We start from the raw sequence: 27,679 nt of genomic DNA on the forward strand, positions 1-27,679 counted from the left end.
TCAGGGAAACACAAATGTATTGGTGCAGCTCAGGGGATGGGGGTAAATTTTTACTTTGTGCACAGCTGGTGTGTCTTAGTTCCCTTCTAATTGCAGAGATCCACAGAAAAGGCCGTCTGCTGGGGCTGCCTCTGTGGATAACGCAGCCCCAGGAGAGCTGGGGCCCTGGTGTCCCAGGTCGCTGGACCAGTCCCCCAGAGCATCCTCCACCTCCTGCGGGCTGAAGGGTCATGGGGCCACACCACATCAGCTGGCATCCATCACCTTCCCTACTTGTATTGTGGTTTCCTCCTCAGAAAAGAGAGGTGATGGCAGTGCCCTCACTGCAAAAGTGCTTTGAGATCCATGAATGCAGAACTGCAAGTGAAAGCTAGCAGCTGCTTACTGCTATGGCTGCCACTGCTGCTGTCCTCCGGAAGGGAGGCAGGGCCACAAGACTCAGCCTGTTGATTTGTTAGCAGTTGAATTTGCAAAGAATAATTAAATACATGTAAAGCAGAGGACAGGCACCCATTTCCTTTAGTTTATTCCTCAAAATATGTACATAAAAAAATGTACGCGCTTTCAGATTGCGGCCATGGGGAAAAATCCAGGAAGAATCTGTTTTTCCTTCCCAACCTCACCTGGTTGCACACCAGAGGGAGAAGGCGAAGATGAGCCATTCTCCCCTGACATTCGCCAGGTCTCATCTGTTTCATCTCCATCCCAACCACACAAATGATGCTCTGCTCTCTCTCCGTTCATCCAGTCTCCCTTACCTGGCACTCAAGGGTGCAAATACAGAGCATGGTTACAGCTGGAGCCATGCTGGAGCTTGCACAGTGAATAGTCCCATCGCTCAGAGAAGGAAAACTCAGAGCAGAAAGACCAGGACGTTGCAGAGGGCATTCACGGAAACAAGCGGACTGGCGGTTATCCGTCAGACCATGAGTGCCCCCTCCCAGGCTGCTTTGAGCATCTAGCACCAGAGCTCTAAAAAGCTCCATGGCTACGCAGGGAATTTGGATTTCCCTCTTTAGCCCTGAGCCACAACCACACTGATGCCACAGCAGGAGCGTGAATGTCCCCCTCTCTCCTCGCAGGTGGAGTGACTGTGCTAAAGGACCTTCGACCACCTCACGTTGTTCTGCAGACAGAGGGCTGTCGGCCCGGCTGTCGCTGGTCCTGCCTTGTCCCCGAGGCAGATCAGTGTTGGCAGGGAGGTGGAAAATCACTGCCTCCCCTGTTCGCTTTTATTCAGGGAGGTTAAAATAAAAATGCTTACTGGCAAAATTTGTAGATTTAATTACAAGAGATCGATAGCTGCTAGATTTTTATATTGTTTGAGACTACTCAGCACAAGGATAACAGCTGCTTTTTGCTCCTGAGACATGTCTAGAAAGAAGCCATCCCTCAACTATTCGTCCAGGTACTTTTTATCAAATGAAAAGTAATTTGCTTCACAAAGAAATGCTCCTAAATTTGGATTCACCTCATCAAGAGGGTTGCAGGTACCTGCACTGCATGCTGCAAAGAAGGTCAGAAGAAAAATCCAGCCCTCGTGCATTAAATACTGCTGTAGGGAGGGTGGGCACCGGTGGGGTAAAAAAGTAGCAAATGCAATATCAACAAGGGGAAATGAACATTAAACCGTGCTGTGTGCGGGTACATGTGTGACGGCAGTACATCCTCTGCGGTAAGCCCTGTACAACCCTATTTTTATCACTCTTCTCTGACCCAAATACAGCAAACACAACACTCTGGAGCTGTCTCCACATGGCAGGGCTGGTTCTTGAAACAACGTCCCTGTTAAAGCATCTGTACCCTTTCACACCTACCAGCTTATATTCGGCATCTCCAGAGAAAGCAGGCAGTTTTCCAGCCTCCTGTGCAGGAGAGACAGGATTTACTTTTCCCAATGCCCTGGGCAACAGCAGCTGTGCACAGCCAGGTTGGTGTCGCAGAGGGCCGAATGGGAGGCAAGGCTCGGGCTCTCCGCGGGGCAGCAGGGATGCAGTGGAGAGCAGGGACACCTCTGTGTGAATTTTAGCTAACACGCCTCAGTTGGCTGGCGTTACGTGGCCTGAACTCACAGAGACAGACCGGAGATTGTAGTAGGCAAAGCAGCCAGGAATGAATTAATGCAAGGATAAAACACCTGCTGAGGAAACATGAGAGACATTTGGAAAACAGTGAGAAAGTTACTTATTGAGGAACAGCCTTGGCACATCCAGACTGGCAAAATGTGCCCACGTGCTTGAAGTCAGAGACCCTGAGGAACCCTTGCACAAACCGTGCCGGGGAGGGCTGCCGTGTAAACACAAACCTATCCAGGGGAGGACATGCTTTTGAAGCTAAAGGACAAAGCTAGCACAAGGACAGATGGTTATAAACCGGTCATCAGCAATCTTAGGTGGGACACTGCAAGGCTGCAGCTAGCTGGGAGGTTTGAGAACAGGGCGGTGGGAGCAAAAATAATCCATTTCGGGAGGAGGCTCAATGAGTTTAAGGAGGGGATTTGTACGAAGTGGTGTTTGCAATGGCCAGGGTCAGCAAGCAGTGACCCACAAAGTGCCAGCCAGTGCGGAGCTGCTGCATGTTCGCTCTGGTCCCTGCAAGGGCACAAGACGGTGCCTACCCTGTGGCTAACCTGTGTGCCTGGGCACAAGCCCCTGCTCTGCTCCGGGTGATTTTGTGTGAGGGGGCCACGCTCACGTCTGGCAGCTTCGGACCTGTTTGCCAGCGATAGAGCAGCCGAGGAGCTGGAAGGGTGCCCTGGGTGTGGCCCACCGCCTATCACAGGGACCGAGGGCCTGAAATTGCCTTCATTTGCTTAACCTGCTATAAAAACAAGATGGAAAGCAATTCTCAGAAGCACTGCCCTTCTCCATATGCTAAACCAGCAGGAGAGGAAGAACGAAACCCCCGGGTCAGCACATTGGACTTCACAAGTGCACATCAAGCAGAAACTCAGGATCAAATTTTTCACCAAGACTTCCTATGGTCCATTACTGTTCTGGCCATGGTTATATTTACTTTTTGTTGTTGTTGAAAGATGAATCTTCTACTGTTTTATTGTCAGTATGGGGTGTTCTCAGCTGGTAAGAACTGGCTTAGGTTGGGTCTTCAGGTCATACTGACCCTGAGGTAAAAATTCATAGTCCCAGGCAGTGTTTGTTCTTCTAAGCAAGTTGTAATGCAGTTAGCATCTTGCCTTTCATGCTGTCTCCTGTGCATGGGTTTGCACATACAAATGACTTCGCTGGCTAAAGTCACAGAGTTTGCATTTCTGCAGCCAGAAACAACTGAGAGACAAAAAAAAAAGCTGGCTAAGCATTAGTCTCATGATATTTTTTAAAAGGAACTCTATTAACCTAAACCTCCTCTTGCTCACTGAGCTTCTTAGTGTTTCTCCTACCATTTACATTCGTGAATGTTAAAAAACATCTTACACGCCAGCATTTATGTTGATGAGTTGTATTTAAGAAACCTACTCAGTCTGAAAAATGCAGACACATTCCTCTACTTCCATTTTATGGTTTCATTTTTGCAAAATCACAATCTTTTCTTCACTGGGCACTCAATGAGAGCAGCTGCAGTGTCCTGTCTGAGCGGTTTATCAGACACTTCACAGCCTCACATCTTCAGGAATTTAACACCAGCGGCTGAAGATGTATCAGCACCCTATAAACATCTGCAAGTGCTTTCTTGGCACTGTGAGCAGACGGGCTGTCCTCTCCCTCTGCACAGGCCATGCCACTTGAAGTGAGGAGGGGCTGAAGATTTTGCAAGACTGCATCCCCGATAGCTTTGGAGAACCACATGTTGCGAGATGAAAGTCAGAGCTGGGTTCTCTAGCTAAATGACGGAGCTGAATCCTGCTCCCTACAAATCCACAGGCAATAATCCCTCTGACTTCCTGCACTGCCAAAATGCCATTAAACTACGGTTATTTTATTTGTTCTACTAGCTGTTTTGTAAAAAGGTGAAGCCAACAAAGAAGTCAAAGCCCTGCTGATTTCAGTTAGAAAAGTGACAAGTCAGGTTAGCGATAAAAGCCCTCATGAAAGCTGAGGAACTGTGTTTCCTATTCTGCACTCCATGACAATACAGCAGCCACAAAGTACTGCAGCTTATTTTGGGAAGTGTGTCATGCACTCCAGTTATATATAGAAAACAGCAGATTAGGTGGTGCCCTGTTTCTTTCAAGACCCTCATGAGATTTAGGGGAACAGGTACAAATCCAAGCGCAGGAGCATGTCAGACAAAATGGGTAAGTAGAGAACAGAAGAAACGGAATTTCTCACACTCTGCAAGGCAGCAGCCCTGCACGGCGGAGAGCGAGGATCTGGAGCAGCATACAGAAATAGAACGCTGGTACCGTCCCTCCCCCTTCCTTCCCAAATGAAACCTACTTCCATCAAACTGCAATAACATCTCAACTAAGGGAGCATGTGGCTTCGTGCTTCAAAGCAGAACTATCCTGGTGAGATTAAAAAGTCACAGCAAGTATCAAATCAGAAGGAAAATCAAGGAGCAGCACAAGACACTGCTAGGTGTTGCCAAAGATGTTTTTTCCACCCACGGAGGAGGAGAGATGAGACAAACTGCAGCAGAGAGTGATCTGCTGCCTTGAAGGAAAGAACAATGGTCCATGCAGACAAGAGACACTCCCAACACACCCAGCAGCTCATACAATGGCTGGAAGTATGCAAGTGCCTGTTGCAAAGAAATGAAGTGTTAACCCTTTGACATGAGGAAAGGGGTAGCTGTCGTCCATACGAGTCGCACAAACGGCTGGGGTTGCCTTGTACTCATGCGTTAGCTGGTTTCTCCAGGGGGGCCAATGCCTTGTGTGCCCATGGGAGGTGGGGACCTGCCGGGGAAGGAGCTTCTCCCTAAAGGGTGACTTCATCTGAGGGAGAGGCTTAGTTTAAGCTAAGGTTGGCAATCACAAGTAGGGATTGAGGTGCAAGTGTTTGTACAGGAGGGTGTGTATCTCACAGAAAGGCCTTGGAGAGAGCAAAGCTAACATCTCAATATTTACATTCTAAAATAATCTTAAAAACAGAGTCAGTGATCTGCAAACTGCTTTACTCCTGGGGAAGGTTGCTCTGCTGTTGGTTGTGGTGGCTTATCTTCGCAGTGCCTCCATCCAGACACACCCAGGGCTGGAGCCAAGGTGGGCCACTGAAGTCAGGCTGGAAACTCCAGTTCAGCTCATGGGTTCAGACTGAGACAGGTACTCAAGTCATGCACAGCCATCTACCCTACTCCCCAGTGTCACCAGTCTAACTCCTCACTGTGCTGGGTATTGAACAAATACATAGAAAAATCTAATTGCTAACCCAGGACCTGGCAACTCAAGGGCCACATATCAAAACAAGATCTTCCCAGGACTGTGGTAATGATTGCCGCCCACATCTATCTTCCTACTTTGAAATATCATTCCCTTCCAAGCTAGAACACAGATCAGAAATATAGAGTACACAGAGAAAGCTTCACCTTAAAGCACAGCCTGGCAGTCACTACTATAGGTGATGCAATGCACCATCTACCTTAATCCAGATTATGTGGAAGAAAATGTATTCATTGCTAATGAGCTACACAAGCCTATAAAACCCCAGAGAAAGAGTGCTCTTTATTGCATGAAAAGAATAGCATGCCATAAACCAAAAGGCACTCCTACTTTCACAGCTGAACATGTAAAACTAAGGAAGGGTGTGGGAATCAGGAGAAGGCTCAGCAACATGAAAAGAACCAAGATTTTCATGGATTTCTAGTGAGTGCAGAGCCTTGTTAGAGCTCTCTGAGCAGTCCTTTGTCTTCAGAAAATGTTTGGAACTATCTCTGAATGAAGCCTCTTCTGGAGGTTTCAGATCGAGTAGCTAAAATATGCCTCTTTCTCCAGTTAAAGACTTTCCCTCCAGTTGCCAACCTTGATAATTCAGGGAGGAGAAGTTTCCATCTGAGTCGTTTCTGACTGTTGAACTTTCAGAAGATTGCAGGATCAGAAGGGGAACAGGAAAGGATCTGGGGGTTGCAGGCTTTTCAAGCATCCATGTAAGTTAACGGCACATCAGGATGCCTGGCTGGGCAGGAGCCATCTGGCACCTCCATTCACATGATGGTGCAGCAGGCACAGCTCCAGGATGGAACAGGAGCAGTCATCTTCTCGGGGGGCTGCTTGGCAGTGGTCAGTGGATCACAGATGGTGGCAACCAGCCGTGGCTGGCACCCAGAGCCACGGTGCAGGCAGGAGGCTCTGCCTGGCACAGCAAATAGGCGCTCTCGCCCTAGCTGCAGGCAGGCCAGAGGCAGAAGCCAGCGGCATGAGTCCTGCACTTGATGTGTGAGATCAGACAGGTCCAGGCTTATGCAGGTTCATATGCTGAACATGAGTCAACTGTGTGATGCTCTTGCAAGGAAGGTGTTCTTGGCTGTATTTATAGGACTGTAATAGCTAAAATATGAGAGGCAATTATGCCATGCTACTAATTGCTAATGAATCCCCAGCTGTAGTCCTGTGTCCATTTTGGGGAATAGTACTTCAAGAAATAGGCCCATGGTGAGCATCTATGGGAGAGCCACCTAAGCAACAGAGATTTAAATAACATGTGATGTTATTCTGCAATGGAAGACTGAAGCTGTTTGGGTGCTTAATATACAAAAGCAAATGCTAAAAGGGGAGCTGAGGAAACAGCTATTTTCTGTGAATAATAAGGGATTAGTTATTTACTACTAATGATTACTTAATTACTCTCCAGATTCATGGGGATAGAGTAAGAAGAAATAAAAAATCAGTATTATTTAGATCTTTAGATGAAAAGAAGAGTCAAGTTGTTAGGAAGAACCTGCTAACCATAGAAGTAGTAAAGACCTAGAACAGGCTACCTGCAGGGGATGTGGATTCTCTGACAAGGTTACACAAATATTGGTCACTCATGATCTGTTGATATTAATCCTCTCTTAATGCAAAGGTTTTCATGAGGTGATCTCCTTAGGTCTCTCCCAAGCTGATTCTGTGACTTAGTGCCTGCCAGTCATCTGCTTTCTGGGCTTCGTATTAGAAAATGCCTTCATTTGGTGGCTGTGGGCTCCTGAAAAGTCAGTGAAGGCATGTTAGAGGTGCCCATCTAAATTTTAACATCCTGTATACTAAGCATAGTGCAGCCTCTCACATGGACTGGTCTCCGAAGCCAGTTAGGAACAAGGAACAGTAACACAACCTGAGCCCTCGGCGTGCTCTGGAATCAAACTCATCAATGTCAGTGAAATCTGCTGAGACTGTGATGAAATTAGTAATGGTATAATCAGAGTGGGATTTATATTATTTGCAGGAAATAATATAAATGTGAACCCAGATATTGAATAAGGAGCTTAAAAAGAAATATTGAACAACTTTTCATTCATTGTTAAAAAAAGGGTAATCACAATCTGCATGCATTGGGCAGCTGAATTAAAGTGCATGTCCTAAGTTAAAGTACACTTCCTAAGTTTTGAGGGCACTTTGAGGGCTTTACTTAGCCACATTACCATTGTAGCATGGCTGCTTGTCTGTAAGAATTCAACAGAACCTTACAGGTACTCTAAAGTGGATGGTGCATTAATTTCCAAAGAAGCATAAGCTAAATAGAAATACATGACATGTACTAGCACATCCACAGAAGACTTAAGGATAAAGATACTCAAGGACTCAAAGGTATCTTAGGGGTGATCAAGTCAAGGCAACATCTCATATAGCTTCCTTCAGAAATTGTCTCTTCTCATTTCCAGCCTGGCTAATCTCTATCCACTTGTATTTCTGCCTGCACCATCCATTAACTTAAGTAATTGCTTTGTCATCTTTGATACTTACCCTGCTATTTAGAGAGAGCAATCATATGTTTTTTTCTCAGATTTCATTTTTCTGGGCTACAAAACCCAGCTCTTTTAATGCCTTCTGCTAAAGCAGGTCTCCTTCATTCTCCTGGTCTGTTTTGCACCTCTTGTAGTCATTAAGCTTCCCTGAGTGGGAGTGACCAGAAGTGCATATGATATTTCAAAGAGGGTTTCCCTACTGCCCTGTGCAGTGACAGTAATGCTTCCCTTTCTGTACTGGAGATATCGTCTCTGGTGCATTGTAGGACCATCTTCATCTTCTTTGTGGACATACCATAGGGATAGCTGTGTAGAAATACTCCAGAAAGCTCTCCGTGAGGTAGTGCCAAAACTGAAAGCGATACTGCAGTGACCACTCAAATTTCCATGTGAAGTTCTGTGCAGCTTCTGTGAGTCAAGATCAATTGACCCTGCATTAAATATAAATATTGCATCTGCTAGTCTTCAGTCATACAGCATCGTCCTATATAGCATCATCCCATATTAAGCAAGTGGGAATGCAAATGCATCATGAGCTGGTGAATGTGCTGCTGTGTGGCTGTTGCATCATATGATCAGAAATTGTGTAGTTACTGAAAGTCCAGACCTTTTCCATGCTCAGGTCCTTGAGATATTCAGCAACTGGCTTTGCTGAATAGCTCTCTGAATTTATAGGAATGCAGCCTTATGAGCTGAGATCAAGACCAGATTTCCCATGGTTTATCCCTGTGCTGACTCAATCCCTGATTATTTTCTGTTACCAACTCTTCAGTGGTGCTCTAACTGCTTAGCAAAACCTGTCTAAAACATTGTCATCTTTGACTATTATAATCCTTGATTATTTGGACTCACTGATCAGTGCCCTGACCAACCTGCTGGCTGAGTTCCCAGCTTAATCTCAGACCTGACTCATCACCAGACTTGTCTGAGGATCTGGACTCCTGGTGGAGCCTGGATATTGTCACTGGACCTGCCCTGCCCTGCTGTCACGCTGGCTCCCGGCACCCCATCCCATCCTCCATCTTGTCCCCCAACTCCTTCCATCAGTTGAGTATATCATCAGCAGTAGTATTTTTTAGTCACTGTGTTGGCTCTTCTTCTGTCCTCTCATGTTTTGTTATCTGTTGTTACAACCTCCTAATGTCCTCTTTTTCTGTACCAGGAATGAAGTTCATAAAAGCCCTCCCAGCTGTCTTGTATCTTAATTTAAACAGGTTCTTCATAATTACCAGAGCCTTGGTCCCAGAGATCCATGACACAGGAGCTCATGTGGCGTGCATGTATTTTTTCGGGGTCTCCAGGTTTGACCAAGTGAGTAAACTTGATCTTTGCCAGAGACCTCAACTAACAAATGCATCTTGAACGTAAGCTGTAAGGTTTCCACCAGGACAGAGGAAGAATTCAGCCATTGGTGGAGTGGTGGAAACAGTGTCCACAAAAGAATTAGTAACTTGGGAAGCAACTTGTGCTTGGGAAGAACAAGACGGACCAGAAACAGAAGAAATTTTCCACAAAACTGAATTAAAGGGTTATAACAAAAGACAGAGACAAAATACATCAGAAACACAATAGCTCTGTAGAAATATGAGGCAAGAAATTGGCTTATGCTCTGAAAACAGGGATGCTGAGAAATGTTCCAAAACACTGAGCTGGAACGAGGCTGTTTTGAGGCTTCCCAAAGCAGCCACTGGATTTACTCCATTTCAGTAATCTTTTCCTTTTTTTTAAGATTATTTGCCCTCATTGTAAACTGATTTAAACCATGCAGGGAGCCACCTTGCAGCTAGTATTCTGCAGACTCGCAGTGATCTCTGGCATACTTTTAGAAGCTCCCAAAAGACAACTGTTGTCAGTAGATTTTAATTTGTCATATGTATTTTTTTGAGTTTATAATTTGAAGAAGGTTGGAAACCACAGCACACACACCATATGAATGTTTGCTTGTGTATATATGATCAGCGTGATGTTTTGTATGTTATTACATATTTTTTTCTTAAGAGTTTAGTACTCCTAGTGATTCAAATTTGAAAGCACATAGATACATTATATCAATGTAAATCATCCTTCTACACTAAGGCCACACTTCATAAGCAGTCTCCTGTTTTAACTGATTATTTCAAAGACCTTTGTAATGAATTGGGGTCAACTTTCCCTGGAGAAGCTTTTATTCTAGTTTGGATACTATTAGACTTGCCTAAATAAACTCATGCTTCCAGACAAGCGAAATGATCAGTGATAGCTTCTGATCTAAAAACCGTGGTTCCTTCAAACACCACCACACCTACTGTTGATGAAAAAATTTCAGCAGAGGTTGCAAATATTTCCACCCCTTTTCTGCAGGTCACTCAAAATTATCCATTATTAGAACATCCGAACAGCAAAGCAGACTGGGCATGAAGACGATGCCATGAAGGAAGTACTAAAAATACATAGTTCAATTTTTTACAATTGCATTGCTATAGATGTGATATTCATTGGTTTAGACATCATATGAAACATTGCATCAAACAATGTACCTGTACTGACTCCTACTTCAGGTTGGAAATTTTAGCCTTAGATACGTTCGGAACTGGAAAAGCTCCTGAAAAAATTGAAAAAAACTATTAAGGATTTGCTTTGGATTCAGAGAGTAGAGCTTTTCAAAGGAGCTCAGCCTGTTTGGGTGTATTTGCTCGTTAGCCAAGCAAAACAGGAGCTGAGAGGCAATTCAGCTGTGGCCTATAAATATATTCTAGACTACACACAGGCAGAGAAGAAAAGCTTCTTGTTAATATGTTTATGCTGGAAATTAGAAGGTTACTCAATCCTCACAGCAATGATGCTTTGGAACAACATTTCACTGGAGGAATGAGGCAAAGCTATTTTAAGTTGCCACTCGATTAGCTGCAAGGATGATCCCATGGTTGTCTGTGACAAGAAATGATAGGCGTGTGGGTCTATGGATGGGCTCCTTTTCAAAACATGGCCTTACCTGTCACAGTGGGAACTTTGGGATGCTGAGTATTCCTGGAAAACCTGGCTTTTACTAGATGTCTGAAAGTGAGCAGAGGCCATTCATTAATATCCATAGACAGTGGAGCACTTCAAACCTCCTTTTCATGTGGTATTAACATGAGGCACCGGGAAGGTAAGAAGTAGGCATTCGATCATAGGCTACAGATTGATTTGAATAAAACAATGTTATGAATAATTTTCTTTAAAAACCTAAGAAATTCAGCATAAACAATTACACAAATGATATCTTACTCAGACTTGGTTACTATACTATCCCTTCCAATTATCAGTTTATTACAGGATATAGCCTTCATGGTGCACACTGTCTTCTGCAAGCCCCACTGATATTCCAAGCGCACACTAAGAGTTGCCATGACCAGACATTTCAGAGAGAATGAGGGTAATTATGGCATCCCTAGAGATGGGGGGCACCATCTTGCCCGAGGGCGCACCAAGGCTAACCCCCATCAGCTAGAGGTTGGGCTGTGCCCGGGGCGAGCACTTAAGGTGCCTTAGGACGGAAAACAATGTTGAACTGCAGGGTGTAGGCTAGGTATAACTGCAACAAGGCAAAAGGGGGCTTTGCTTTGCTTGCTTTTCTTATGTCGTAAAACTAAAAGAAGTCGGTCAAACAACAGCCTGACAACTTTACTAGTGTTTTGTTTTGTTTTGTTTTCCTGCAGCCTTTCTTGTCTCTCTGCTTCTTTGGGGTTTTGATTTGGCTTATAGACCTCTTGGTGGTCATGATCACAGATTTGGTTTTGGGTATCTGTTCCGGAGTCGATACAATTGGGGAGCTAAATAAGACAGGACCATATTAAGGACATTGTACTACACCATCATTGTGTTTCTTCCCTCATGAGATGCTTTTGATTAGCTGCCTGAAATACAGGTTTCACAAGGAACTCCTGTGGTGCAGAAGTTTGTCTGGCAAAACTAATTGAGGAGAAATGGCCCAATTAAGAAACTCATTGTACTTTTCCATTTCTAATGGCAAACTGCTACAATTTATGTCCTGTAGGAAGAGTCTGCAGACTTAGAAAGGGTCCTTATTATTTTTGAACTGACAAGCAGTGCAACTCACGCCTTCATCTGTTTGGCAGTCCCCAGAACCAAATGCTGCAGAGAGAAAGGATAACCGTTGTGCAAAGCCTTCAGCAAAAGCACACCCCATCCTCAGCTTCTTCAGTTAACGACCAGCTTTCAGCTGACGTGGACATGCCCACTAATATAACTGAAAGCATTATGTACATTATTGTTTCACGTAGCAAAACAGAATGATATCCAGACCAGTCAACAACTAGTACATGCCCCACTGTGGCTCAGCAAAAGCTTTAAATATCATTTCGAGTTTGATCTAAAACAAAAAGACTGTCAGTATTTCGGAGAATATTCCCCCAAGAATCCACTTTCTCAATGAAAGTTCATAAGCAACAGGGGAACAGGCACAGAGCTCGCTCAAAACATCAGCTCTGAACATTTGGTCATGTCTCTGCTAGCAGTTTCCTCTAGCACGAATGTTTTCCCAGATCCTGCCATTTAAATGTCTCCTGCTGGCAGCCAGCTTAAACCCCCAGGCCTTCAATCCCTGAGTTCAGTACTGAAGTCCTTCTACTCCTTCAAGTTCTCAGCTGAGAATTCTCCAAAGGAGAGGATACGCCTATATGGAAATAAAACACAAGAGTTTTACCAGTTAAACCATTTCAGGCACCAAAATCTGCCTGTCCCAAACACACACAAAAAAATTCTCAGCAAGGCAAATTCTCTCCTTTGACGAGTAAACAGCTGATCAAGACAAGCAGGTCAGCAGCTAGCTGAGCAACACCTAGGGCCATTGATTTACTGGTCTTTGAAGAATGTATTTCCTTTGAATAAGCTATATTGTTAAAAGGGAGAGAAAGAAAATACAGTGAACTTGTTACCTATAGGAACACTCAACCTTTATAAACCTTATCCTTATCCAATGTTTACTGGGTAAGACTTTTCCAGATTGTGTATAGTACTTCGACATAAGCATTTGTGCTTCTTATTGCATGAACACTTACTTTGTAACACAAAAGAGCAATTGAAAGCAACTGGTTTATTTTCCATCCATGATTCATTTGTATTGCCTTCATCGTATCCCATTACTAAAGCGGCAAATTGTCTTCCTACTTGTTTGTAGTTGATAGTGCCACCCTCTCTCCTTTCTCCTCCAGAAATGTAACTACGCAGAAGGTTGATCTAATGACTTACTGCTACTGAAAATCTGAAAGTTTGCTCCCTAACCCACGGCCACATGACCCACCCATTCATTCTGCAGTAGCTCTGGCCCACATGAAGCTTTTGTACAACCCAAATTGACTCCCTAAACCCACAGAAAACTCCCTCCTCCGTTTTTGTTAAGTTTGTTTTTTCCCATGTTATTGGATTAAATCAGCTCATAGGAGTTGGCCAAGCAGCAGAAACTGCACAAAGCCAGCGGCTTTCTGGACAGAAATAGAAATTCCGATTTCCATCAGCAGTGAGCTGGTAACTTGGCTCACTGCATCTTGAGAAAACATACTGAGCCATCAGAACAATCATGTGAACATGCCTCATCTGCACAGTTTAAAACCGGATTAGCTTAACTCCTACTAAAGGTTCTTTAATCCACATTGATTTTGCACATGAAGAGACTTCATACCATCAGTTTTGCAAGTTTATCTGTTAAGGCAGCACCCTTCAACAGAAAAGTGGCAAGATCTTAAACAGCCACAAGCATTTTTGCAGCGATCATCCAGCTGAAGGCCAGGAGTATGCACAGCTATTGCTGAAGAAGGAATGTGAGCAACAACTGATGTAATGATTGTAATGCAAGGTTGAATGCAGAGAAAACCAAAAGGCACCAACAGATTTAGCAAGCAGAGGTAGGAGTGGTTTCCACGCAAAGAACTTTATTGTCATAAATACAGCAGTGAAAAAGCAAACTTTCAAAGAAGGAGAAAAAAATGAGAGCTTTATGTCTACATGTTTAATAAAAACACTTTTTCTAAGACGAAAATCATTTACATTCTGATAACTCACATTCAAAAATAAATAGAGAAAGGCAGCAGGGCATAACATTCAAATGAATACCTAGTAAAAGGTGGTAACGTATTTTTATTAATAATGAAGAATATAACACTGCAATATTTAATCTTGAATTTGTATATACAAATGCCATATCCTACACAGCAATAAATCAAGACATATACACCATAAGGAGCACATACGCTAATTTCTGTTAAATTGAAAAAGCAGGAACCATACTTAACAAAAATCTCCTCCAAACTGGTAACACAGAAAAACCACTTTGAGTGGTTTCAACAAAAACAGACACCGAAATAACTAAAGAAAACTTGTTTAAAAAGAAATACAATTAACAAATAGGAATCACGATGTATGATTACCTCTCCCCCAGGTATCCAATCATTTATTTTGCTCTAAGATAGATTACACAGCACACAGAAAAGTTACTGTATTTCAGTATAGTACTAAAATGCAGGCTTTTGCAGTTTGGTCCATTTACATTTTGCTGATTATTTTAGCCTGCCATATCAGAAAGAAAAGTTGTGTGTCCCTCAATCTTTGGATATAAAAAACAGAGAAATTACATTCTTCAGCACAAAAGCAAGATTTTGAGAAATCTGTGCAGTATGTTTTTGGTTAAGCATATTTAGTTTATTATTTTCATTCATGCAAAACCTGTCAATTAATCCCATTCCAGATGAGGATTTTACCATCAAATTTAAATAGTCAATTTATTAGATTACAGAACAATGGAAAAAAGCTTAATCCACACAATATCTTGCTACTGAACTCTACTCAGTTAGTCAAAATTACACTAACTTACACATTTGCCTTCTTAGAGACGCAGGCTTAACCATTCAGAAAAGCTAAAAGACATACAAATTTAAAATAGATCAGATCTGAAAACTATACTTACTCATTTTTACATAAGAGGTTCAAACATTTATAAAGCTACATGTGACCTCCAAAGAACACAGACACTAAATTGTTAAACAATCTACAAGTAACCACTGCAGACCTGACAGTAATATTAAAGAAAAATTAGTAATATCATTACGCTATCACATTCTTATATTTCCTAAAAATGTAAGTGCAAATCAGAAGTTGCAGTTCAAACATGTAGAAAGATTGAAATGAGTAAAATAATTCAGGTGTATAACATTATTAATATTCTGTGTTAGCCACATAATATATAAATATAGATTGGAATTTTAACTAGGGGAAATGATTTTTTTGAGGTAAGGAGAGATAAATTCAACAGGGTTATATCTCTGCAAGAGCAGAGAGAATCCTCCAACAAACATTCTGTCATTGCCAAATTGTGCCTTAGGCACTGTACTTAATTGAAAAAATAGATCAGTTTTGGCAAGTAAAATTGCAAAGCAATCACCTGTACAATCACAAACAAAATATATTCACACTCTGAAGTTACACAGCCTTTCATCAACATCTCAAAGCATGTTACACAGCAAACCCATTCTCTCCTTCTTGTAGCAATAGGCACAGAAGACCTGCCCAAAATCCCCCATCTCCACATCAATGCATTCTTTTTTAAGCAGAATCCATAATACCCAAATTTGATACTCATTCTCAGGACTTTATAGAACAATTGTCACCTATTGTATTATGTTAATTTGACCTCTATTATAGTAGAATTATATATATGTGAGAAATCCAGTTTGCAAAGATTACAAATGTATGAAGCTGACAGTAAACAGTTCCTCTATCTACATGACGGTGCAACTTAGTGGTGTCATAAAGGCACTTGTCTCTCACAGACAGTATTGTCTTCTCTCATCAGTCAAAAATAGATCTAAAAATATTTATTTTAACATCCGAAATGGTTTTTACTCCTTAAAGTGGTGCAAATCATCATCTATAGAACAGTAATTCATTAACTCAACATGACAGAGCTAAGTGCAAAGTATCCATAATTAAATATATCTTTATGATTAATTCATTTTAATGCCATTCTCTCAAAAAATGCCAAAAAACATGCTGTAGTAGAAATGTGATTGGCACTAGCAGCCACAAATAAAAAGGCAGGTGCATACAATAGTACAAGCAAGCTTATTTATGAAGTTACCCAAACAATTAAGTGATGAGTTGCAAGGAGAGACATTTGCCACAAGTCTTTTCCAAGACATGCTTGAAGCCACACCTGACCAGTATGTATAACACACATTTGCATCATTAGGGACATCTTTACAGCTAGCCATCTAATTTTACAAAAATAATTCCAAAATGCTCGTTCACTTCAAAGTGAATTCTCTTTCTGTTTTCACCAAATGTGAAAAGACAAGTCAAAACCAGATCTAACAGCAGAGTTTAAAAAGATACCTAAGCAGCCACTAAATAAAGTTCAGTGCAGTTTTCAGGGGTTCATGGATGGCAGTGTGAAATCCTCGAAATCCCATTTATCTGGTCAATATATATATATATACAGATTTTCCTCTCCAAGGCTCAGTACGTTAAAGCAATAATTTGAAAGAGTGTCCACCAACAGAAGACCTGTTTTTGCAAATCAGAGGGCTCAGGTATTACAAAATATAGACATAATTGGCTTTGCCTATGTAAATGCTAATTTGCAGTTGGCATTATAGCTCCATTAACTGCGAAATCTAAACACCCAGAAAGGTGTGATGGGTGGCATAAATCAAGTACAACCCAAAAGCCAGCAGGTTTTTGCCCTTAATACTTTCTGTCGTGACAGCACATTAAGAGTATATCCAGATTTTTGTGAAGTTGCTGGACAGAGCCTCATGCTTGAATACCAATTTTCACGTCCAGTCTTCTTTAAATAGTTTTGCCAGTACTGTACCATAAGGAAGTTTCTGCATCTTTGAAAAATCTGCATTCACTGAACCTTGCACAAGGTTATTAAAACAAAAACAGAAGGAAAAAAGAAGCCATTTGATCAAGTATTAAGCTATTCCTTCAGAGAATTGCACTTCTTTGCTTTTAGCAATGACCAGAATTGCTGATGGTGTACTGACAGTTGCCATGGCAAGTGGGTGACTGCGTGGGATAGCAGACATATAGCCAAGTCAACTGCTTATGCAATCTCCATGATTTCAGTGAGCACAGAACACACCACTTGTATTATGTGCTGCCAATGATCTGCATAAAGTGCCAAAGGAAAAGATGTTCTTCTATGTTAGGCCATGGCTGTTTCAGTACTCCCATTCATCTGTTTTCATGTCCAGATAGTAAAGAATATTCTGTGCGAGCTTTACTGCTTGCTTTCTGGCAGCCTTACACCGCTCGTCACCTTGTGGATCAACAGCATCAAGCGCTAGAAGTTGTTTCGTAAGAAGTTCTTCCAATCTCATGTAATTTTTATCCGTTCTGTTTCCATCAAATGAAATCACCTCCTGCTGAATTTGAGACAAGTTTCCAAGAACAGTCCAAACGGCTTTATGAGACTGATGTTCGGCAGCAGTTTGCTCAGGATACGTTTGCCTTTTTTCAAGTGCTTCCTTCAAATCAATATACGTTATAAGAGTTTGAACTTCTATTACTGCTCTTCTCCTGGCTTCTCTAATACAGGGGTTTTTTCCTGGACTCACCTCATCTAAGTGGGCAATTAATCCCTGCAATTCTGCTTTGGATCCCAAATACAAATCAGAAGCATTCTCTGTTTTTAAAAGTAAAGAATTAACTTCCTTCATTTTCTTGCGGATCTCTTCTATTTTTAGAATGGACTGATTTTGAGCCAAATCATAAGCATGAGTAGAATTTGCTTCTTCTTCTAAGTCCAGGTATTTCTGCAATTTATTGATCTCTTCCACTACTTCCTTTCTGTAATTTCTTATTTCTGTGTGACCACAGACATCTAAAGCATCCAAATCAGCAATGAGGCCTGTAAGCACACAGGATAGATGCCTGCAGGTATCATTACTACTCACTCCCATTAGAAGTGCAATGAGAGTTCCTCTTGCTTTGTTCACATCACACATTACAGAGTTAATTTTGGAGACAGAAGGATGCGCATCATTAGAGAGTGGCAGGGACAGCTGTTGCTTTACACAGCCTTCTATAATCTCCTGAACAGCACATACTTTTGTCAGAGTGCGATACCTTGCTTTGCGTAAAGAAACTTTCCCTCCAGTTTTCACCTGGGTAAGCCTCAATACAATGTCCTGAATACCTTCTTCAAATTCGTCACTTATACAGTTACCTCCTTTGTAAAAAGGTGTAATCTCGCGTTCCACAAGTGACTGTGCCTCCTTGAATATAGCCTCTATTTCCAGTCTGCGTGGATGGTTTGCATTTTGTTCCAGCTCCTTAAGCAGCCTCTCTGTTTCCTGAGCAGCTCGCTTTCTGGCTTGCTGAATATCCCCCTTTCCTTCGGTGTCTACAGAATCTATTTCAAAAAGCTGTTTAGTAAGACTCCTTTCTAATTTCTTGTAATCTCGATCAGTAGACAGACCACTGAAGACAACCACCTGCTGTTCAATCTCTTTGACTTCCTTCTGTATTTCGTGCAACCGTTTTATGGATGGGTGTTGGTTACCCATATCCATTCTCTTCTTTCGTCCAGTTTCAGAAGAACTACAAGGAGAGCGAGAACAAGACTTGCGATTAATAAAGCGCTACGCAAGCACATGTCACAACTTTCACAACGTCCTGAAGCCCTTCAGCATTACAGCTATTTTAGATATTGCTAGCAATAGGAATAAACCACTTGGCTGATATTTCATAGCCATTCCTCTATTGTTTCACACCTCTTTCTCCGGCTCGGGCTGCCGGGGTGATGCTCTAGTTACCACACGACCAGCTCTTTGCATTTACCCACAACCTTCAGCCCTCCCTTCCCCACCTGCTCTGCAGCCGGAGGCATCGCAGAACAAACCGGACACCCGCAGCCCAGGGGAAAAACAGCGGCAAAACCCGACCGCGCTTGGGCTGCCACAAGCCCAGGGCAGGGCTGCCAGAAGCCCAGGGCAGGGCTGCCTTCCCCCGCACTGGCCCCACAGCCGACGCTCTCCCCTCAGCACCCGCCACCGCCGGCGGCCCCCCCACGGCAGCAACCTCCCGCCCCGCCCCCGGCCACGGGGCCCGACGAAGCGGGGAGAGGAGGTGACAAGGGGCCACCCCAGGGGAGCGCGGAGGTACCTGAGGAGAGGCTCGTCCCCACCCGCCTCCCCCCAGCCCGCAGCAAACCCCCCCCGCGCCCCCGCCCGCCTCACCCGCCGGCCGCCCCGGCCGAGGGACCCGCTGCCCGGCCCGCCGCTGCGCCACGGGCCGAGCGGCAGCGAACGCCAGGAGCCGAGCCCCGCCCCGCGGCCGGGCGGGCGGCGGCGGAGGCGGAGGCGGGAGCGGCGCGGCCGAGGGACGCGGCCCCTTCCCCAGCGCCGCCCCCGACCGCAGCGCCGCGCTCCGGGCGGCCTTGCCTTTGCGACACCGCCGTAAAGCGCCAGCCGCCGGCCGGAGGTGGGCGATGGCGGCGGCCCGAGCGCTGCGGGGGGGCGGCTGCTGCTGCCACCGCCACCGCTGCCTCCTCTCCTCCTCCTCAGCCGGCGGCGGCCCTGCGGCTGAGCGCGGGGAGCGGCAGGAGAGCGCGGTAAATCCGGGCGGGAGGGGAGGGGCAGCTCCTGCGTCCCGGAGCCGGCCTGCCGCGGGGGAGGCCTCGGGGTCTCCCGCCCCTGCGGAGCCCGGAGCGGGGGAGGCCGCCCTGGCTGTCCCCGCGGTGACTGTCAGCGTCGCTGGGCGGGTGCGTCCCGATAAAAGCCGGCGTTTCTCGCGGCCTGTCGTTGTTCATGTATTTTCCAACGCCCCCGGTGTTTGTAAGTACGACGCGGGCCGTCCCGGGCTGCGCGCATGGGGCGCTGAGGCACAAGGGAAGTAAAGCGCTTGTACAGACGCAGCCGTAAGGTACGGGCTGTTAGAGCCAGTTCTTCCTAAACCCGGCCTGAAAAGCTACGCGTTTGTGCGTGTTCACGAGGATGCACGAAGAAAGCAGCGCTTAGGAAGACTTACATACTTGTTAGTTCTTGCCATCAAATATTTTAATGAAGTGGAATATCAGTGATACAAAATTGGGGTGAAAAAAAAAGTTGCTTTGAAAGAAATCGTGATTCATGTCTGTTAGAAAAGAGTCAAAGGTATTTTCACGGTAGTGCATTTCTAAATAAAAGTAATGTTTCAATGTATTGCGTTGTTTTCAGTCAGGGTAAACGAACGTGCGTAATTTCTGAACTTGTTATGCTTCTATGTTTTAAGGTTGTGTGGAGTTTTGGAATTTATTTCAAATCGGGATGTTCTTCAAAAACTCCGCTAAAGCAGTCATAATGAATTCTGCCTGTATTTTCAAGGGCCTGGGTTTCAGCCCCCCTGCACACTCCCGTAACGACTGGATCGGCCCCCCCGACAAGCACTCCAACCTGCGGCCGGTCATCTTCTACGTGCCCCCCGAGGAGTCGCCCCTGGAGCGGCGTCTGCGGGAGGCGCGGCAGGAGGCCCAGGCCTGCGACCAGCGCTTTTGGGCGCGGCACAACCGCACCTTCCGACAGGTGAGCCCGCTGCGATGCCTGCTGCCGCTCGGCTCCCACCCGCCACCTGAAACTGGGGGGTTTGGTCTCCGTGAGCTAGGGTTCACTTCCGCCTGCTGTTACTGGCTGGTAATTGATACCGTTTCTTTCGATACTCATGGTGTCTTTGTGGAAATTACTTTTTTGTCATTCATTTCTTTAAAATTACGTATAAAACTAAAGAGCCTGTATATTTTATTGCTGTTTAGTGGCATATAATGATATTTGCCTTTTTCCTATCTTGCACTGTAAACACAAAGTTGTAGCCACCCATGTGACTAGAGCGGCTGTTGAAAATTATTCTGCAGCTCTTCTTGCTCTGTCGTAAGTGAGAGAAATTAGGTATAATCCCTAAAGGTAAATGAGGGACATGCCCTATTTCACTGGCAGTGTATCCCAACAAGGCTAAAAGTGGGGACTTTTCAGTCGTGGTCTGTCTTCTTTCCTGATTGCAGCATTGGTTAGGAGACACTGAATTTTGTTGGAAGAACAGTAACAGTTCAGTAATTCTCTATCATTTGTGATGATCTTTGATCATCATATCCTCCCAAAACTTGCAAAGATTTCAGAGAAAAAGCAAAGCTTGTTTTTTAATTCCATAGAACTGCTTTTTAAATTTGAAAAACTTATTAACAATTAATTCTGTTTCCATCTAAGTAATTTCACTTTTTTAAGGCTGCATGTTTTTCTCTATGCTCAAATTCTCAGTTACACAATATAGCACATCTTCATAGTTTGTCTTATAAACTGAAGGTTTGGGTCCTGTCAAACAGTACTGAAGCTCAGCTGTAACTTTACTCCACAAATAAGTTTTACATGTTTCAGTAGAACACTTGCGTGAATTAATTGATGCATGCAGGTAGCAGGATCTAAGTGACAAAGTTACTGGTTTAACTAACTCACTGGATTCAGGAAAATGTTTTGTTGACGTTTCCAAGTATAACGAGTATTGCGCGTTATTTCAGAGGGTATTAAGCGCTACACTGCTATGTGATTAAAAACAGTGGTTAACTTCAAGGACTGAGTACCTCAGATTCTAATGTGGAAAAACATGTTTTAGGAAAAAGAAGAATTTATTTATTCAAGACTGAAAGCCAAAGGTCTGGAAATAAGAGATGAAACAGGTTAGTGAGATCTTTGTTTATAGTTCAGGATGCGTTCTGAATTCTGTTTACTTTTGAATTTTGTTAATTTATGCTCTTTGTGTTGTGTCACAAGTAAATCTTGAGGGTAGGATTTAGAAGTGTTTTCAGGAGCATCATAAAGAGAGGAGGAGCTCTTCAGAGATGTGCCTGTGGAGGCCAGATCATCTGTTGTACTGTTCTTCCCCTAATTCCTTCCCCGCAGCTTGAGGGAATGCGCCAAAATCCTAGCCACGTAATCATTCTGTAGTCTAAGGAGGAAGGGGCTTTTTCCTTTTACACCTCTTTACCCAGTGAGCTAGCTGAGCTGAACATATAGAGCATTTGCCTCAAGTGCATGTTATGGTTGGGGGGATAAATTCACACTCTTTGGCTTCAGGTCCATAGTGTATACAATGAATACAATATTTTTGCTTGAGGGAGAATAAGACAGCTTCTGAGGAGACAGCAGCTGCTATCTGCCTGTCTTTGCCTGAGCACAGTTGCTGTAAAATAGTTGCCTCTCTAATTCATTATGTGAAGCTGAAAACAAGATGCCTTCATAATAACAGTGAATTGGCCATTGTAGTATGAGGTTGAACACTTTGTTCATAGAATAATGATCTGTTTGAGTTTAGGAAAAGCATCTGCTCTGACATTCTGTATATCACAAACCATTATTTTTCTCTTCTCTTTGTATCCTGGTGATCAGTGTGTGGTTGAGAAATAATTTTAATTAAGTTATGTGTTGTTTAGAAAACGCTTCTTTTATATTGCCACTTTGGTTTAGTTTTGGGTTTTTTGTTTTGTTTTCATACCCTAGAAATAAAAGAAAAAATAGTAAGCATGTACATCCCTTAGAAATAAAATTCTATTGGCTGCATGTGTTGATTAACTCTGTTCTATAATACAGCTGTGTGTGTATATAAAAATAAGAGTAATAACAATATACATGAACAGTTGGAACAAACCTTACTTTTCTGTATAAGTGAGTCTATGATCAGTTCTGCTGATAACAGTATGAAGAAACAAATTAACTATAGGTGTTAAGTAGGCAGCCTTCAAATAGTCTTGGAGTAAATTTGTCCCATAGTATGTTAATCCACTGTAATATGTTAGATTTGTAAATAACGACAAATAGAACTGATCAATAACTTACATTTCTATGATCAGGCTCAGGAGCTTTAAAACTCATTTTGGAACAGTAACAAGTTGAATATCACAATTCCATCTCCCTCATCATATCCATGTCCCTTGGGACATTCAAATTTGACCCTCATTTTAGAAACATTGAAAGTGCCAGGAAGCTTGTATAGGAATTACCTGGTAGAGTTGAGAATATTTGCTTGTTCTCAGGATTCTACATCTGTGCTGTAGCCACAGGTTTTCCTTTCATATTCTGTGGAGAGAATCCATCTGCTTTTATATTCTGCTTGTGAGAGTGGCATACTCAAAGTCAACTTTTGTACTTGCTTCTTCACAAAATAATTGTCTACTATATTGTTAATAAATGTGACATCTCAGAACATACACTCTTTGGTATAAGTTCCTTGAAATTTATCACCAGCAACAGAAAAAAATGTACATCTCAAAATATCATGTCAGCCATGGATAGTGTTCTTTCTATATTTATTGACTTGCTTGAGGGGGGAAACTTTAGTTACTAAGTGCTCTTACTGGTGCTGTTTAGACTTCAGCCCCACAAGAGATTAATTTTACTCCAGGGATAGATACTCCTAGATCTATGGACTTTTTCATAGGGGTCCACTAGTTCCCTCAATAATCTAAGGCCTATAAAGATAATCACTTTCACAAGTAATAAGGGCTTAAGAGTTATGCCAGCTTGAAGATGATCAGTACTTTTAATCTGCTGTGCTCCCTTAGATAAGTTTTAAAAAGCTGGAAGATAAAAGCATATTAACTTGTTCAAGGTTACACAGGAAGCTTGTAGGAGCAAGGAGTCGGACCTAGCTCTCCTGCATCTGAACCCAGTGTTTTAATCCAAAGAATTGTCTTGACATTGTTATGCCAAAACTTATTTTCAGGTCAAAAAGCAACACTGAATGCAGAAGAAATGGCTGACTTTTACAAGGACTTTCTAAGTAAAAATTTTAGAAAGCATATGCAGTATAACAGGTATGTAGAAGGTATTTATGTTGGCTATTATATATTACAATCTAAGTGAAAAGCATAAGATGAAATCTAAAATTTGAACTTTTTTTTTTCCATAATTGGTAAAGCAGGACCTAAAACTGTCATTTTAGAAAATGATTTTTTTTAAATGCTATTATTAGCATTTGACAGAAATTTGCATTATCATTTGAGTTCTACTGGTTATTTTTAATTTAGTGGAGAGATGAATCTCATGTGTGAGATTCAGAGAGACAAGATCAGATACTCAATTTTTTTTCTCTGATGGCATGGGTCTTTTCATGCTGCTAATTGAAACCGATAAATATGGGAGTAAAACAGTTGAAATTGCTATATAACAGATTGTAGTTGACTGTTAAATAAGGACTAGTAAATGTGATTAATCTTAAAGGAGAATTGTTTAATGAGAATAATATTTAGTATTCTCGGTTTTATTATTTTGCAAGCATACAGTGAAAATGAAAGTAATTAGCCTTGAGTATGTGGGTTTTTTGTGTGGCAAAGTATTAGTAAAATCATCGCCTGAACTCATCCTGTGTAGAATCTTGGCTACAGCTGGGTAAGCCCACATCCACCGTGCCTCTTCACAACATCTGCTTCGTTGTTTCAGTGTTACTGTTTGTACAACTTGATAAACTGGATTTGGGATCTGAAACAACTGAAAAAGAACTTGCAAATACACATTACCCTGCAAGTAGAGCTGTACACACTTGGTAGAGGGCTAGAAATGAGGAAGGAATGGGAAGCTGGAGGAGGATAGTACTTAATCCACAGTAGCACTGTCCACTGAATATGAAACGACAACATTGGATTGAAAGATTATTGGGCTCAAAGGTGTCAAGTGTTATTGGGTTCCTAACGGTCTAAAGCTAGTGAGAATTCTACCATCGCTGTAACTCATCTATAACAAATTGTGGTGTAGGGTTCTTTATATGTATTGTGCATATACCATAACATACTATACTGTAAGAACAATTTTACTGTAACAAATATTTAAAACAAATATGCACATCTTGTCTTGCCCATGGGGGTGGGCAGGGGGGGGAACCTCACCAAAAACCTAAGCAACAGCATGAAAAGATGGAAAGTAAAAAACTCTTATTAAAAAGAGGATTGTTGTTCAAATTGCCCATAACTGATGAGTTAGAAAGCAATAGTTTATCTTAGAACTAGTCACTAGATGTCATTGATGTAGTGACCTTGGGATAGTGTTCCATCTTCATGGTAAGAGAGTTCAGGGTTTGAGCCTAAACATGACCTTCCTTGTTGCTGCTTGTAAAATCAGGTAGTGTCAGCTGCATCATTGTGGTTTCAAAGTGGAACTGCACAGCCCTGAAAGCAGTGGAGCTTTTTACAGGCATTCTGATTTTGAGGGGTCATATTTATAAAAATCTGTTTATGCATTCAGCTGTATGTTCTTTTGCAGCGTTGCCAGCTGGCCTGAAAACTGTGGCCGCTAAAGTGTTGCAACTTCTAAAATTTAGTTAAAATTGAAGCAATGACTGTACATAGATGCCATGAATATTTAGTTCAGGGTACTTAGACTGGAAATACAGTCTAGTTGAGGGGGAAAAAGAATTTGAGAAGAATATAGGAAATGAGACATTAAAGGGGAAGAGAAACAGTTGCATGAGACAGAGAACAGAGAACAGAAACATGATATTTTGATTTAACATGACATTTGAGGGGGTAGCTCAGTGCTGCTTGTCAGCATGATTTTGGCTACTATCCTTACTGAGAGGTTAGTATCTCAGGTTTATGTTAGATCTGTACATGCAAGGTTTCCCACAGATCTCGAGAGACGACCTAAATCCCAGCGTTTAATATTCCCTGCTAGTTCTACAATAAGCTTATTCTATTGCTTCTTGTGCAGCATTTTACAAAATGGGGGAGTGATCCTTGTTGGAAACTAGAAAGAAATTACGAAATTAGTTTGTAACAGGGGCAAGAATTTGAAGCAAGTTCTTAGAGGTTAAAAAGGGCTGATGCAGACTATCTTACCTATATCTCGAATTGGCTCCAGAAGTCGTGCATGGTGCATAAAAACTACTTAAAGATATAAACACTAACTTTGGCAATATTAAAGGCATCATCTTTAAACAGTACTGCGTTAGAAACCTAATGTTTCCTGTATTGGGTTATATAATCAGTCTTTGAAGTGTCATTTTATTTTATTTTTCACCCCTTTATAGGTGACCAACTATGCCCTTTCCAACACACGCATCTTCATACATGCACAAACAAACCTTACCCATAGCACAGCACTCACAGGAAATTCTTCTAGATAGCCTGATGATCAGCTTTACTTCTGAAACATGAGATATGGTTACAATTATTTTATCTTACTTGATTCCAAATACAATTGGTCATAAAACTACCCATCCCTTAACTTTTTTACAGTTACGCTCTCAATGGTTGTAGCCCTATAGCCTGCATGTAACGTGTTCATGGATGTGGATATTCACATAGACCTTTTCATAGGTTATTTAACTCTAATTAGGCAGGAAAAGTGTTGCCACAAAGAATGGAAAAGCATGTTGTCACTGAATTGTCATTTGTCAATGCAAAGGGTATTTTAATACAATCGCATACCTTTTTCCTGTTCTTGTTCTGTGTGCTGATGATTTTCCTGGCTTTGGAATCATAGAGATTGGTATAAACGTAACTTTACGATCACGTTCCTCATGGGACAAGTAGCAGTGGCAAGAGCTCTGAGGTGGCTTCGTTGGAAAAAGAAAAATGTTGGAAATTAGTGATCACAGCTCCATGAAGAATGCAACGCTAGCTAGGCCTGCTATAAACTTGTTTATAGTGATGTTCAGAATCTGAATGACTAATGTAATAATTGCTTGAATCTGTTTGTTAAACTATGTAAATAAAAGTTGCCATTGGTCTTAATTTATAATCACTATATAGATTTCCTTTACCTTTCATTCCAAGAATATTTCCCAATCAAAACACAACTGAGAAAACTATCAAAAGCTGTTCCTCGTTTATGTTAAATGGAAGGGATCACAACTGTCACATTTTTACCACAGAGTCATAGCTCCTAAATAACATGTGATTCAGTATGCTGTACCTGAATTCAGCTCAGAGAATGATGTCTCTACCAACCATATTAGAATATAAAGACAAAAATGCTGCATTTGGCAGCAGTTATCTTTCTGGGGCAGTAGCTGTCCACAAGTAATACAACATGGCTGAAGGAACAAGTATGATTTGTGAGTATATATACAATAAATTTAGAATAATCCTCTTTTCAGTGTGATTATTTCCTATTTTTAATAAAGATTTAAGATATGATTTCATATAAATTACTAATGCAATAGGATCTTCTTAGATAATTTTGTTTTAAGTAGAAGAAATGTGCCCCCTTTGGACAAGAGTTCCTGTAACCTATGATTGATAAATATTTTAGTTGCTGAGCAATAAAACAAATGCATTGCCAGTCACTTAATCGTGGTAGAAAAGGAAACTGATAGATGGTTGTATGGAGGAGAACATTAGTACTAATACACACTGCTTTCTACTGGTTCATTTCTTTCAAAAAATGTGCTATTCTCACCAGTTTCTCTGAGGCACTTGAAAGAACTCGCCTGAGGGGGATTTTTCTGGCCTCAAGGTATGTGACATCAATTGGAAGGAGGTTGGTTTAAATGAAGTCTTAAAATGTTATGCCATGTGTCTGTAATTTAAAAGAAGTTCCTTTCGTTAGAATGTTCTCCCTGTCCATTTATACAGGTAAATGATTTTTTGATACAGTACCTGCTAAGAGGATTCTGTTAAAAAGAATGTATGTTGTCAAATGAAGCGTGTTTTCCTAAAGCTATGCTGTAGGGAAGGTTCTGCTTTTGGAAATGGCAGCTCAGAAGCCATTGACCTGTTTTTCATATCTAAACATGACATGATTTATTCACAGGCTTTTTCAGCTGGAGCAGAAGGAGCTTTGTCAGTATCAACTGTAATAATTCCTTTGCAAGATTAAATAAATATTAATGATACAGTAGCGGA

The 27,679-nt window shown here is 42.2% G+C and overlaps 2 protein-coding genes across 5 annotated transcripts; one reads left to right on the forward strand and one right to left on the reverse strand.

Annotated features, from left to right (window-relative positions):
- Positions 1-13,736: 13,736 nt before the first annotated feature.
- Positions 13,737-19,393, reverse strand: BAG5 (BAG cochaperone 5). 3 transcript variants are annotated; one of them, XM_072864973.1, is made up of 2 exons: positions 19,260-19,393; positions 13,737-18,417 (listed from the first exon to the last, which is right to left on the reverse strand). In XM_072864973.1, the coding sequence occupies exon 2, from the start codon at positions 18,387-18,389 to the stop codon at positions 17,037-17,039; it is 1,353 nt and encodes a 450-aa protein (XP_072721074.1). In that variant the 5' UTR covers positions 18,390-18,417; positions 19,260-19,393; the 3' UTR covers positions 13,737-17,036. The 3 variants fall into 3 exon arrangements, with proteins under 3 accessions (XP_072721074.1, XP_072721072.1, XP_072721073.1); XM_072864971.1 differs by lacking the exon at positions 19,260-19,393 and adding an exon at positions 19,056-19,209; XM_072864972.1 differs by lacking the exon at positions 19,260-19,393 and adding an exon at positions 18,686-18,839.
- On the forward strand, positions 19,296-26,923 carry COA8 (cytochrome c oxidase assembly factor 8). Of its 2 annotated transcripts, none has more exons than XM_072864974.1 (5): positions 19,296-19,429; positions 20,181-20,378; positions 21,457-21,520; positions 23,563-23,653; positions 26,316-26,923. In XM_072864974.1, exons 1-5 carry the CDS (start codon positions 19,307-19,309, stop codon positions 26,419-26,421), a joined length of 582 nt encoding a protein of 193 aa, XP_072721075.1. In that variant the 5' UTR covers positions 19,296-19,306; the 3' UTR covers positions 26,422-26,923. The 2 variants fall into 2 exon arrangements, with proteins under 2 accessions (XP_072721075.1, XP_072721076.1); XM_072864975.1 differs by lacking the exon at positions 26,316-26,923 and adding an exon at positions 25,861-26,308.
- Positions 26,924-27,679: the final 756 nt, after the last annotated feature.

This window comes from Ciconia boyciana, chromosome 6 (genome assembly GCF_034638445.1).
Source record: "Ciconia boyciana chromosome 6, ASM3463844v1, whole genome shotgun sequence".
Lineage (NCBI taxonomy): Eukaryota > Metazoa > Chordata > Aves > Ciconiiformes > Ciconiidae > Ciconia > Ciconia boyciana.